This window comes from Dendropsophus ebraccatus, chromosome 10, assembly GCF_027789765.1.
Source record: "Dendropsophus ebraccatus isolate aDenEbr1 chromosome 10, aDenEbr1.pat, whole genome shotgun sequence".
Classification (NCBI taxonomy): domain Eukaryota; kingdom Metazoa; phylum Chordata; class Amphibia; order Anura; family Hylidae; genus Dendropsophus; species Dendropsophus ebraccatus.
The window spans coordinates 46451590-46465846 of NC_091463.1; the positions used below are offsets into that span (position 1 = coordinate 46451590).

Below are 14257 nucleotides of genomic sequence, written 5' to 3' on the forward strand. Positions count from 1 at the left end.
CATATTACAAGCAGGTAACATAGGGTAGATACAATGGCAATTGTAAAACGTTGGGAATATCAGTGCTATTCAGGAATATACAGAACAAGAACGGACAATAGCGAGGGAACCATGTAGAAAGGTAGCTGTAGCTAAAATATCCGACATAACATGAAACGCTGAAGTGTGATAGTCAGTATAACAGCATGGTCCCAGGCAACACAGAAAAGAAAGAACAGATACAAACAATAGGGACAGACAAAGAAACATGAGCAAGTAATCGCTAATGTTACAGACAAGCACAGGACTGCTATCGAGCGGGTAGCAAATTATGGGTGGGCACAGAAAAACAGCTGATGCCAAGTAATGGGCCAAATGCAATAGAGGAAGGTCAGCTTAACAGGAAGATAACCGGAGTATCAACACCTATATATATAGAACATTGGGTTAGTCATACATCTGGGCCTCATAATGTAGCTATAGTATGCAAAATATGAATAACAGAAATTACGAATGTATCAAGTCCCAGTTGCTGAGTAAGGTCATTCCTTCTGCCAGAGATCGGATCATCCACTTCTCCTTTTCTCCCTGTTCCCCATTACAGATGGAAGGAGGGGGCCGGGGGAGTTGAAAAACCGAATCTAAATGTCCCGTACCTTGTATACACCCTGTTGGAAGCAGTGGAGAGGAGTTAAGATCTGCTGATCTGCATGCCGTGGCAGAGAAGGACTCTGTAGTAATAACTGCTGCGTAGCCGGCGCCATCTTGCATGCCGGCTGCTGCTTTAAAAGGCTTGAAAGGTGTCACATGCAGCGTTCTGGTCGCTTTTTTGTTCATATTTGAGGTCCGAAGAAGTAGTCCAACAAAATGATTCAAAAATAAAGTAGAGTTGTGGTGCTGTAAGTCGCTGTAAAGGTCGCAGGAACAGGAGCACTCCTCAGACACGTCTGGTCGTCTCGGCTGCCAGCCTCCGCCCCCCGAAACTGTAGTTTAAATCACTGATACAAGCACCACAAATGATAACTTGTTAGCTGGTCTTTGTTTAGAGAAGCAGCAAGATGAAACTGTGCTCAGAGATTTAAATGGGCCAATTTGGCGCCAAAAAAATTACACCTTCCAGGGCCTGCCTACCTACCTGGGGGGAGGGGGTAGCAGTTATTCTCTTTGAGTGCCTGAGAGGGTTTTACACCATTTTTGTATTGGTACACACTTTGCAGCTATCCTTAGGTATTTCAGCTTTGTCCTGGGATACAAATGGAAAACCTTCAATGCTGCTGAAAAAAAAGTATGTGCAAATGTAAAAATAATAATTTATATTTATATCCCGCAGCACTTGTATGTACATAGACCAAAATCAGGCATTACAGACACAAACACACATCACTTCTTACCTTCTCTGTCATGGTTCATGAAGCTCTGGTCCTGCTGCATTTCTGAGTTTGGATGTGTTGAGAGAAACAGTGGTCATTTTCCACTTATGTTTCATTGTGGTAGACCTGCTATCCCCACTTCTAATCCTGCTGTTGGACAACACATCACAGTCTTTAATTTAGAGAGGTATTTTATGGTGTATGCCATGCTTTATTGACAACCATATACCACCAAAACATCAGGAATCCAGCCATTCATTAATGGTAGGCCCAGACTACGCTTGTATTCAGGGGTGGATTAAGGGCACCATGGGCCCCGGGCAGTTCAGAAATTGTGGGCCCCCTGCTAGCCATACCCTAACTAAGGAAAAATGGTAGAGCAATGCCCTCTGCAGTTAATTATTATGTCTCTCATCTCTATCTATCTATACCTCTCTCTCTCTCTATCTATGTCATGTCTTACTGGTCCACCAATAAAGGACCAGTGAGACATGACCTGCTCCTTTCCTGGATTCTATTGCATCTGTGACAAATCCCTTGTAAATAACTTAAATAATTTTAAGTCAAACTAAAACTCTCAGAACACCCTACATTTATACAGCTCTCAGGGTATGCTGGGAGTTGTAGTCTCTGAGTGGACAACCCTATAATAAATCACTGTGTGCAGAGTCTCCTGGTGGCTGCAATCTGAGGGTGACAACCATCAGCCCTAAAGGTCCAGCAATACATCTGTCTACACTGTACTACAACTCCCAGCATATCCTCAGGGCTGCAGACTGTCAGTAAATGTTGGGAGTTGTAGTGCCTGCAGCTGTTGTAGTTGGACCCAAGGTGCATCATACACTGGATGCTTTGTGGCATATAAGAATACATAGTACATCTGTGGGGGCTCAGTGTAGGCAAGTGACCCCAGAAAAGCACTAATAGGGGACAGAACAAAAACATCTACCCCCCACCATATTACAACCATACTGACACACTGTTACCATATTATCACCATACCGTCACACTTAGAAACCAAATCCAGTACACCAAGAACAATATTACCAATAGAAGTGATTACAGTGCAGTTCCTAATGACTCACAGGTGAAGGCTTCTCTGATTGCAGTAGCTCACTTTTCGGTTTCTTCTCCTTCTGGCGCAGCCATCATGAAGACTTCTATGACCACAACTCATCTGTAGGCGGGCAGCTGGGGGTGACTTGGGCAAGAGGGCAGCTGGGGTAACAGGGGCAGGGGAGCAGCTGGGGATGGCAGGGGGAGCAGCTGAGATGACAGGGGGAGCAGCTGGGGGGCAGGGGAGAATCTGAGGAGGAAGGGGGAGAATCAGGGGAGGCAGAGGGAGCAGCTTGGGGTGTTAGGGGGAGAAGCTGGGCGTGGCAGGGGGAGAAGCTAGGGTGACATGGGCAGGGGGAGCAGCTGGGGTGACCGGGGGAGCAGCTATGGCTGACAGGGGAAGCAGCTGGGGTGACATAAGCAGGGGGAGCAGCTGGGGTGACAGGGGGAGGAAGGAGCAGCTGGGGGTGCAGCTAGGGTGACGGGCTGGGGGAGCACCTAGGGTGATAGGGGAGAGCAGCTGGGGGTGGCAGGGGGGAGCAGCTAGTGTTACAGGGGGAGAAGCTGGGGTGAGAAGGGGAGGAAGGAGCAGCTGGGGGTGCAGCTAGAGTGACAGGGCAAGGGGAGCAGCTGGAGGTGGCAAGGGCAGGGGGGAGCAGCTAGGGTGACAGGGCGGGGAAGCAGCTGGGGGTGGCAGAAGCAGGGGGGAGCAGTTAGGGTGGCAGGGGCATGGGGGAGCAGCTAGGGTGACGGGGGGAGCAGCTGGGGGGTGACAGGGGAAGGGGAGAGCAGTTGGGGGGTGGCAGGGGCAAGCAGCTGGGGGTGGCAGGGGGGAGCAGCTAGGGTAATGGGGCAGGGGGGAGAAGCTGGGGGGTGGCAGGGCCAGGGGGGAGCCGCTGGAAGGGTGGCAGGGCAAGGGGGGAGCAGCTGGGGGTGGCAGGGCCCGGGGGGAGCCGCTGGAAGGGTGACAGAACCAGGGGGGGAGCAGCTGGGGGGGGGGGCAAGGCCAGGGGGAGAAGCTGGGGGTGGCAGAGCCAGGAGGGAGAAGCTGGGGGTGGCAGAGCCAGGAGGGAGAAGCTGGGGGTGGCAGAGCCAGGAGGTAGAAGCTGGTGGTGGCAGAGCCAGGAGGGAAAAGCTGGGGGTGGAAGGCCAGGGGGTCGCAGCAGCATCACGGCGGCTGGTGGCCTGCCACTGGGTATGGCATGGTGTTGCAAAATTGAGTGATAGCCTTCCTTATTCAGAATCCCTTTTACCCTGTACAAATCTCCCACCTTACCAGCACCAAAGCAACCCCAGACCATCACATTACCTCCACCATGCTTAACAGATGGCGTCAGGCATTCTTCCAGCATCTTTTCATTTGTTCTGCGTCTCACAAACGTTCTTCTTTGTGATCCAAACACCTCAAACTTGGATTCATCCGTCCACAACACTTTTTTCCAGTCTTCCTCTGTCCAATGTCTATGTTCTTTTGCCCATCTTAATCTTTTTCTTTTATTGGCCAGTCTCAGATATGGCTTTTTCTTTGCCACTCTGCCCTGAAGCCCAAAATCCCGCAGCCGCCTCTTCACTGTAGATGTTGACACTGGTGTTTTGCGGGTACTATTTAATGAAGATGCCAGTTGGGAACCTGTGAGACGTCTGTTTCTCAAACTAGAGACTCTAATGTGCTTATCTTCTTGCTTAGTTGTGCAACGCGGCCTCCCACTTCTTTTTCTACTCTGGTTAGAGCCTGTTTGTGCTGTCCTCTGAAGGGAGTAGTACACGCCGTTGTAGGAAATCTTCAATTTCTTAGCAATTTCTCGCATGGAATAGCTTTCATTTCTAAGAACAAGAATAGACTGTCGAGTTTCAGATAAAAGTTCTCTTTTTCTGGCCATTTTGAGCGTTTAATTGACCCCAAAAATGTGTTGCTCCAGAAACACAATCTGCTCAAAGGAAGGTCAGTTTTGTAGCTTCTGTAAGAAGCTAGACTGTTTTCAGATGTGTGAACATGATTGCACAAGGGTTTTCTAATCATCAATTAGCCTTCTGAGCCAATGAGCAAACACATTGTACCATTAGAACACTGGAGTGATAGTTGCTGGAAATGGGCCTCTATACACCTATGTAGATATTGCACCAAAAACCAGACATTTGCAGCTAAAATAGTCATTTACCACATTAGCAATGTATAGAGTGTATTTGTTTAAAGTTAGAGACTAGTTTAAAGTTATCTTCATTGAAAAGTACAGTGCTTTTCCTTCAAAAATAAGGACATTTCAATGTGACCCCAAACTTTTGAAGTTTGAAGGACAATGCCAGAGCCCATGAAGGAGATCAGTTTTGTGAAGACTACACTTAGGGCATTGTTTCAGAAAATGTTTGGGTGCGTTTTTTCCAAGACCGTTCAAACGCGTATGTGGCCTTGTGTAGAATTTTTAGGTGCATTTCCCTCCATTGTTCATTTATTATAGAAGCTCTAACTGCTTTCAGGCCTGCTAGAAGTTTGTTTTGTAGTCGAGGGATAGGAAAGTCAGCTTCCCATGATTTAAAAACCTTTAGTTTATTGTTCATTTGAGTGTGGTTTTTGAGAATATCATATACGTCCCGTAATGGAAGGTCAGACTTGTCAGACGGTAGAAGTTTATGAAATGTATCGGAAGAGAGAGTGTTATGGTCACCTCTAGTATGAGACATGTAAAAGGATTTAATATGTTTGTATTGAGCTTCTTCGGATGTGGGTAGGGAAAATTTACTGCAAATTTCCCCCCATGACATTAAATTGTAATCATCTTTTCTTAAGATGTCTCCCAAGTGCATGATTCCTTGTTATTTCCAAATTTGGAATAGGTTGCTCGAGTAGCCCAGGGGGAAGGAACTTGTTTCCCATAGGGGAAGCATTGTAGAAACATGCATTGGGAGATTAAATAATTTCCTAATAGATTTCCAAGAGGAAATCGTATGTTTAATGAGAAGATGTTTTTTAACTTCAGAAGGTATATGAGGGAGTTTGGAGTGCAGGAGGCCAGAAAGAGATAGAGGAGAAATAAGTTGAGAATCTAAAGAGATAGAAGAGAAGTGAAAAGATGCTTGATGCCAGTCCTTGGCGTGGCGGAACAATGCTGCTAGGTCATATAGGCGTATATCAGGAAATTGTAAGCCTCCATTATTTTTTGGAAGGCAAAGTTTATCCCAAGCAATTCTTGCTTTTTTACCATTCCACAGGAATTTTATAAATAGTGAGCGTAGACGAGAAATATCAGTATGGTGGAGTAGCAGAGGTATTGTTTGGATAGGATAAAGTAGTTTAGGAAATGAAACCTTTTTTAATAAATGAGTTTTCCCTGCCAAGGAAAGGGGTAGAGAGTTCCATTTTTTCTAATTCTTTAGCAATTTTAAGAATAAGTGGTTTATAGTTTAGTTTATAGAGTGCGATAGGAGAACGACCTATATGGACCCCCAAATACGTTATGTATGATTTAGCTATTTCTATAGGCATATATCTTGAGAAGTATAATCTGGAGAGCCTCTATGTAACAGAAGTAATTGACATTTTGAGATATTAATTTTGTATCCAGAAAAGGAGCCAAAGTATGTCAGGGAATCCAAGATATTATGTAAATGGGATTTTGGAGAACGTAAGAATAAAAGCATGTCATCTGCAAAACAGGTTAACTTTATCTCTTTTTTTCGCACTGTAATACCATCAAATGTATTAGAGGAAATGAGAAAACGGGCCAATAGTTCTAGGGCGATATTAAAAAGTAAGGGAGAGAGAGGGCAACCCTGTCGTGTGCCCTTTTGTAGGGGGAAGCTAGAGGAAAGAAATCCTGGAGTATGAATTTTTGCTTTAGGTTTGTCATAGATAGTATTAATGTATTCCTTGAAAGTGCCTGTGATACCCACTCTATCGAGCACCATTTCCAACCATCTCCAGTCAATGTTATCGAAAGCCTTTTCGGCATCAATAGAGAATAAAGCAGGGAAAGATGGAGCTAAATTGCGGCCAGATATTGCGTCCTGTGCAGCTAATACCGTACGTATGTTAGTAACAGCTGCACGTTTTTTGATGCCAGTTTTTATACCTAGAACGACTTTGGGCCAGGCTGGACTCTCTTGGATGTGATGCGGGGCATCCCTACCTGTGTGTACGTAGTGTGAGATCAGTGGCCCGAACTCATTTAACCCTTTGAAAACAGCTGTTACTTATTCAAATCATGAAAAATGCCTATCTGCCCACCTTGATGCCAGTTTTTATACCCACAACCACTTTGGGACAGGCTGGACTCTATTGGATGTAATGCGGGGCACCCCTCTCTGTGTGTTATCAGTGTGAGATCAGTGGCCGAACTCATTTAACCCTTTGAAAACAGCTGTTACTTATTCAAATCATGAAAAATGCCTATCTGCCCACTTTGATGCCGGTTTTTATACCCAGAACCACTGTGGGCCAGGCTGGACTCTCTTGGATGTGATGCAGGGCATCCCTCTCTGTGTGATATCAGTGTTAGATCAGTGGCCCAAACTCATTTAACCCTTTGAAAACAGCTGTTACTTATTCAAATCATGAAAAATGCCTATCTGCCCACTTTGATGCCGGTTTTTATACCCAGAACCACTTTGGGTCAGGCTGGACTCTCTTGGATGTGATGGGGGGCATCCCTCTCTGTGTGAAATTAGTGTGAGATCAGTGGCCCAAAGTCATTTTCAGGGTATAAACCCACACACCGTATACGCAGCAGATATGCAACAAATACGCAGCAGATTTGTTGGTACAGATTTGATGCTGTGTTCAGTTATTTAGATCTAATCTGCTGCGAGTTTGCTGCGAGTTTGCTGCGTATCGCAGCAGTAAATACGCTGCATATACAGTGTGTGGGTTTATACCCTTAAACAATAATTTTGTGTTTTCACTTTGATGCCCATTTTTATGCCAACCGTGGGGTCATTTTGGCCATTTTTATCACCAATCCCCTCAGGGCTCCTCACTTACAGTAGGTTATGAATATTATCAATTTTATCGCCATTACCCTGGGGGAATAGCCGCAATTTCCGCCTTTTCTGAAAGACAACTGGAAGAACTTGTTCCTACCTGCTCTCTATGTAATCTCCTTTTGTACTCTTAACCCTGCCCATTTTACCCACTGTCCCTAGCTCTCTGCCTTCTAGCTTTTCCCTCCAAAATTCCAAGCCCTTTTGTCCTCTATAAAACCCCCTCCCATGATACCACCCCCAGTCTGGACCTCAAAGTAATCTCCTAACTAAACTGCTATCCTCTCCTCTGCCCCCCATAACTGTTGTGGGTCGGAGTGACCCCTTATGGATCCTTCTCTAAAAATTTCAAATTTGTCACTCTTTAGAGCTGTTTTACAGGTAACTGTAATGCTGGCCAGACTTCACATTTGTCAGACTATATATGATAGTTCACTTATATGACTGCCTTTCTGCCTGATACCATTGCAAAAATTAGAATAAACATCACATTATGGAGAGTAAAAAGCTTTAAGTGGAGATTTAAAAGCTTTTTTGGTGTCCATCACTGTTTTCTAAAAGGGTTATCTAGGATTAGAAAAACATGGCACTCTTGTCCTCAGTTTAGGTGTGGTGTTATGGAAGCAAAAAGAGCCAAGTTGCAATACCAGATACAACCTGAGGACAGAAGTGGTGTTGTTTTTGGAGGAAAAAAAAAACTGTTTTCTCATCCTGAAATAATCCTTTTAATCTCACAATGGGTTTGGGAAGACGCACTGGATGCTGAGCAGGAAAGTTGCAGAGGGCACCATCTGACACACAGCCTCAGAATCCTGCATGATACTTATGGGCGTTAGATGTTTGCTTTGGCAACTATGACGTCAAATTAATTAAACAGGTGAGTGCTTATGGATGACCCCTTTAAGCAGTATAAAGTGCACTAAGATTGGTATTGTGGTCGCTTTATTTGTTTACTGTATGATGGCATGATTTGGATATTATAAAGAATATTATTTTCTGGGGCCTCTGCACTGACCCCTTGTGAATGTAGTCCAGCACACAAATACTTAGAATGCTGAGTGCACCTTAGTTCAGCGGTGTTATCAGGAGGCTCCACTCTCCACCGGCACCGTACAAACACATGGAAACACCACGCTACAACATAAGCAACTTCTTTAGCAAGCTTGAATAGAATGGACGTTTCGGGAGGCGGAGCTCCCTTCTTCATGCATGCGTGAAGAAGGGAGCTCCGCCTCCCGAAACGTCTAATCAATTCAAGCTGCGTGACTGCACGCTACACCAGTCCTTCGGTATGCAGCTGGGAGACTAACATGCTGGTCTATCAGTGAAAGATATCCGCCGCCAGAAGAGCACCTGGGTGATAATTTCCATGTTTTTTGTTATATTATTGTTGGAAAAGTAAAGAAACTTGCTAAAGAAGTTACTTATGTTGTAGCGTGGTGTTTCCATGTGTTTGTACGGTCCCTTGTGAATGTATACTTTGCACACAAATTAAAGGACTTATTTACAAACATTCAAAAGAGTTTTACACCACCTTAAAAAAAAAAGAGGAAAAGAAGAAGAGGAGCTCCGATGGTGCGATTATCCTTTAGACAAATAACAGAAAGAAATAAGACAAGAGGGGAAAAAAAGGAGTCGGGAGGATGGCGCCTCGTGTAATCCTGTTACATGAAAATGAGTGAAATAAAAGTATAGGTGGACTCTCACCTTTTAGCCCCTTGGGCTTTGTGCGTATCACCCCACTATGGGGTATCTTGTAGCGTCGGATGATGGCTGCCGGCCGAAGGATCCAGGAAACGGGACTCTCCCAGTGTCGGGACCCGTGGTTTCATGCAGTAGACAGAAGAAAAAAGTACCTGGGTAGGTATCCTGGCGCTGCCAAAAAATCCTTCACAACGAGTAAAGTATAAAACATAAAATGGCTGATTTATTGGATAAAATCAGTAAAAATGTACATAAAATAAGCAATTACGCGTTTCGGGAGTTGCATCTCCCTTCATCAGATTGCATGTATGCCATGTGCCAAACAGCTTGTTTATATGAGCTGAAAAAAGGCGCCAATCCCGCCTAGGGGGCGGGGCTAAGCAATAGTAAAGCAGCAGTAGGCAGCTGCTCAGGACTTAATTACACTGTTACTGCTATAAACATTCATTCATTTATTTATTTATTTATGTTTGAAACCCCCTTTTCCTGCCTGTTTATGAATGAATACATGTTTAACCACTCATGCTGTGTAGTGTAAACCACACTCTTTTGGTCCACCTTTGATGCATTATGTTACTATTGTTCACTGTTTACTATTGCTTAGCCCCGCCCCCTAGGCGGGATTGGCGCCTTTTTTCAGCTCATATAAACAAGCTGTTTGGCACATGGCATACATGCAATCTGATGAAGGGAGATGCAACTCCCGAAACGCGTAATTGCTTATTTTATGTACATTTTTACTGATTTTATCCAATAAATCAGCCATTTTATGTTTTATACTTTACTCGTTGTGAAGGATTTTTTGGCAGCGCCAGGATACCTACCCAGGTACTTTTTTCTTCTGTCTACTGCAAATAACAGAAAGGACAGCCCTGACCCGATGGATGCCGCTTAGTGGGATCTTTTGTGCAGTAACAGGCACAACACTGCCACAAAGTATTCATTGGAGGGAGCCTGGATCACGTCCGCCACTGTTCCAACCGCTCCTCTTCATTTGGAAGGAAAAACCAGGAAAAGACGCACATTATCAAGGTTCCAGAAGTGCAGATCGGCAGAAGTAGAGAGCCAGAAAGAGATGTAGCAATGAGCTCTTAAGTACAGCAAGAGCAACGCGTTTCGCGACTGGTCCGTTCGCTTCATGAGGCTTGTATTGATAGACATTGATAGATTTTAAACAATACCATAAATAAAAGTAGCTCAAAATGTAATGTGACGTAAAGGGCAGTGGATATATGTGAATGGACTGATCAAGAAAAAGCTCAAACGCAATTAAAGCATGGTGAGACATGGAGTCCACGGGAAGAAATGGAGGTTACAAATAGAGATAAAGATTTAAGGAGGGTTTAAAAAAAAAAAATACAAGGTAAGTGAAATAAAAGGATAAATAAAATGAATTATTACATGAGTGTTAACAATAAAAAATAAATATTAATACATTCATTCTCTAATGACAAATACAGTGGTACCTTGGTTTAAGAGTAACTTGGTTTAAGAGCGTTTTGGTTTAAGAGCTCACAGTTTTTTCAAAATTGTGACTTGGTTTAAGAGCATTGCTTTGGTCTAAGAGCTCCCTGTACTGGGTGGGAGGGCGAGTGGGGGAGAGGCATGGCCTGCATAGCGGGGTCTACAGCACTGTACTCTGACCCAGGAAGTCTCCCTCACCTTCCAAATTATAGCAGATCCACTTCAGGCTGGGGCTTACATCAGGGGACAGGACTGTGGAGGTAATCTTTTCATAGCTGTAACCCCTCTCTCCCCGGACAGAGAGTGCTGCTATACTGTGCTCACCCTATACCATGCTCATTCCTTCATGCCCCCTGCAGTCTCTGTCAGCCCTTGTGTTTCCCATCCTCTCCATTACTGTACAGTAACTTATAATATCACATATTCTGCTGTTTCTGAATGTTTGTTTCATCTGTTCTACATGTTATTCAGAATAATAAATCATTATTTTTGGGGTGTGGAACCAATTGTCTGCATTTCGATGATTTCTTATGGGAAAATTTGCTTTGGTTTAATAGTGGATTTGGATTACAAGCACAGTCCCCATTAGCGTGCTGGAAAGGCAGCATTAGAGGTAACCAATGTTGGAGCATTCCTTTAGGCCAAACACTGGAGGAAGCTTTGGAGTAGTGCCCCAGTGTCTTCTCTCACTTGGATGTTAATACTATGTTTATCCTATACCTCAGCAAATCCGGATGTCATATATACTGCAGTGTACCGGCAGCAGGCCTATTGACTTTAATGGGCTGAACAGAATCACCTAGAGACGCACAACGCCCATTTTCCAATCACTTACGGTACTGAAAAAGAGCACATAGATGTTTTTTTTCTTAGTCCCGCAAAATAAAGATATACATTTAGAAAACGGCCATGTGTGTCACTAGTCGGCTACATTCTGCCAGTTAAAGTAAATGGGCCCACTGTCCATACGCCGCAGTATATATTGGTGTCCCTTTCAGACCAAACTACTTCATTATTTTTACACCACCCAAAGGCAAATATGTTTTATTATTATTTTGTTTACCCTTTAAATTAACTAAAATTTAAGTCCCGCCCATTGTCGAGGTGGGAGGAGGCACAAACTCCGCCCCTTTGCGGTCCTTGTCGCAGGACTGTCCCGCCAAAAATTGTGCCTGCTGACAAGTAAGGACTTGGTAAGGGCCAGCTGGTGGTGTTGCCCTTCCCCGGGTAGTGTGCCAGGCGCGGGGCGGTTGTGGGTCAGAACCAGGGGCGCTGTGGTGACTGGCGCAGCTTGCACTGGACTCCCCGGCCTCACGCGCACCACACAGCTCTGCAGTAGATTTGTGTCAGTCGCCTGAAGAGATTGTGAATCTTTCCGTTGTTATTCTTATTAGACGCCGTCACGCACACACCGCCTGTGGGGTACAGACACCACGGCCGGTGTCCTTGTACCGTAAAGAACACGGCGGCGACTAGCGCTGTACCAATCAGAAGGCGGCGGCTGGTGACGTCACGCATCCTGGCAACAGCCTCCCTGTTCCGCGCCGCCAGCCATTCAGAAAATCCTTCCCGGCCCGCGCTCGTCCAATCAGCGCTCAGCGGCGCGGGAGGAGAAGGAAAGGGCCAATTCGTTGCGTCTCTGCTCCCTCCCCCGACAAGATGGCGGTAACTGCTTTGTTTCTGGTTCTTCGCCGAGTAATGGATCTGTGATCCGGGGAGGCGGGGGGAGGAGCAGTCAGGCCGGGAAGGCAGCGATCCTCTGCACTATAGGGGAGAGGGTGGCAGCGGCCGGGTCGTAGCGTTGTCCCCGCCGCTTGTTACGTTAGCTCCGGCTCTGAGGCCTCGCCGCCTCCTGAAGGGGATTTCACTTGTCTGTATTTTCTCCTCGTCATCCCCTCCCCCTCTTGCAGGACTCCCGGGGAATGGACGGACAGCGGTGAGCGAGAGGCCGAGAGACGAGCCGGGCCCTGGAGAGAAATGACAGCGGAGCCCATGAGGTAGGCCGCGGAGCCGGGGGGCCGGGGCTGTGATGGCGGCCAGGTGAGCCCGCACACCGGGGACAGTGCTCCCGAGTGCCCGCTCACCACCATGGCGGCGCATCCCGGGGGAAGGGCGGGGTTAATGGAGCGCTCTCATTGGGCCACATGTGGTTCTGTAGCTGCCGGTGAGTGATATGAGAAGCCATGTGAGCGCAGCCTCTACTATAATACATGAGGCACCCGGACGGCCCCTGTGTGGTAGAGGTACCCCGCTCTACCTGAGAGCATTTGCTAGGTCGCCACTCACACCGCTTTTTTAAATGGGAAATTTTGCAGCTGTTGGAAAAAGTTGTGGGTGACTTGGTGGATGTAGTTTTCATCTTATCTGCTGTGCTTTCCAATGCAGTGACTGAGGATAGTGTACCCTTAAAGGAGAAGTCTGGCAAAAAATTTTATTAAAGGGGTACTCCAGCGGGGGGTGGGGGGATGGTTGGGCATTCTTTTTCTGGGACCAGGGTGGAGGTGGCTAAGGGAAACGATGTCCTCACCCCCTCGGTTCCAGCAGCGAGTCCCTGCCTGCTTTCTGGTGTCTGATGCGGGCCCGAGACGTGATATCCGTTTCAAGTCCCCTCCTCTGTCACTGGCTGAGTGGACCTGAAATGTATCGTCTCTAGCACGTGTCAGACACCAGGAAGCGGGCAGGAACTGGAGCGCCACGATGAGGGACCCGCCGCTGGAACCGGGGAGGTGAGTGGACGTCGTTTCCCTCAGCCACCTCCTCCCCGGTCTCAGGAAAAAAATGCCCCCCCGCTGGAGTACCCCTTTAAAGTAGTGTATTACCCCCAAAAGTTATACAAATCACCAATATACACTTATTACCGGAAATACTTATAAACTGCTTTTTTTCCCTGCACTTACTACTGCATCAAGGCTTTACTTCCTGGATAACATGGTGATGTCACGACCCGACTCCCAGAGCTGTGCGTGCTGTGGCTGCTGGAGAGGATGATGGCAGAGGGATGCTCAGTGTCCCCCCAGAGCCCTGTGTCTCTGTGTCCCCCTGCCATCATCCTCTCCAGCAGCCACAGCCAGTTTCCCATAATAAGTGTATATTGGTGAGTTGTATAATTTTTGGGGGGGCAATACAATACTTTAATAAAAATTCTCATCAGACTTCTCCTTTATAGGGACTGTACCATCAGGCCTGGGCTGAAACACTGGAGGCGGGCTGAACAACCCACAGTGGGAGGAAACCTCAGCCCCTCTATCACACTGCTCCATTAGAGTCAATGGAGCTGTATCATAGAGGAACTGGGGTTTCCTCCCATTTGGGGTGGGTAAACCCGCTTCCAGTGCTTCAGCCCAGGCCTGATGGTACAGTCCCTTTAAAGTGTCACTGTGGTTATAACTTTAAAAATCTATATCAACAGTAGCTGTGATATAAAGCAAGTTTGTAATTTACATACATTATTTTCTTTTTGTTATGCTGTAAAACAAAGCTATACTTACCAGAAATCCAGGTCCAGTCTCCTGATTGCAGATTTTTAGACTTGCTAGTTGAAAAAAGAGACTAAACACAGGAATTCCGGCCAGTACAGAGAGTCATGTTTCCATGAATCTGCCTTTTAAAGTGACTGTACCACCAGGCCCAGGCTGAAGCACTGGAGGCAGGCCGACCCACCCTTAGTGGGAGGAAACCCTAGCCCCTCTATGACAGGGTTCCATTGATTC

General features: G+C 46.2%; 1 protein-coding gene across 2 annotated transcripts in view; it reads left to right on the top strand.

The window, feature by feature from the left end:
- Positions 1-11686: 11686 nt before the first annotated feature.
- ATRX (ATRX chromatin remodeler) overlaps positions 11687-14257 on the top strand; it is a 144034-nt gene continuing 141463 nt past the window's right edge. The window contains exons 1-2 of one of the 2 annotated variants that reach the window (XM_069986333.1): positions 11687-11740; positions 12458-12544. In XM_069986333.1, coding sequence (XP_069842434.1) covers positions 12525-12544 — 20 coding nt within the window. In that variant the 5' untranslated portion in view covers positions 11687-11740; positions 12458-12524. Of the gene's footprint in view, positions 11741-12071; positions 12213-12457; positions 12545-14257 lie in introns of those variants that run through there. The other variant, XM_069986332.1, reaches the window with a different exon arrangement.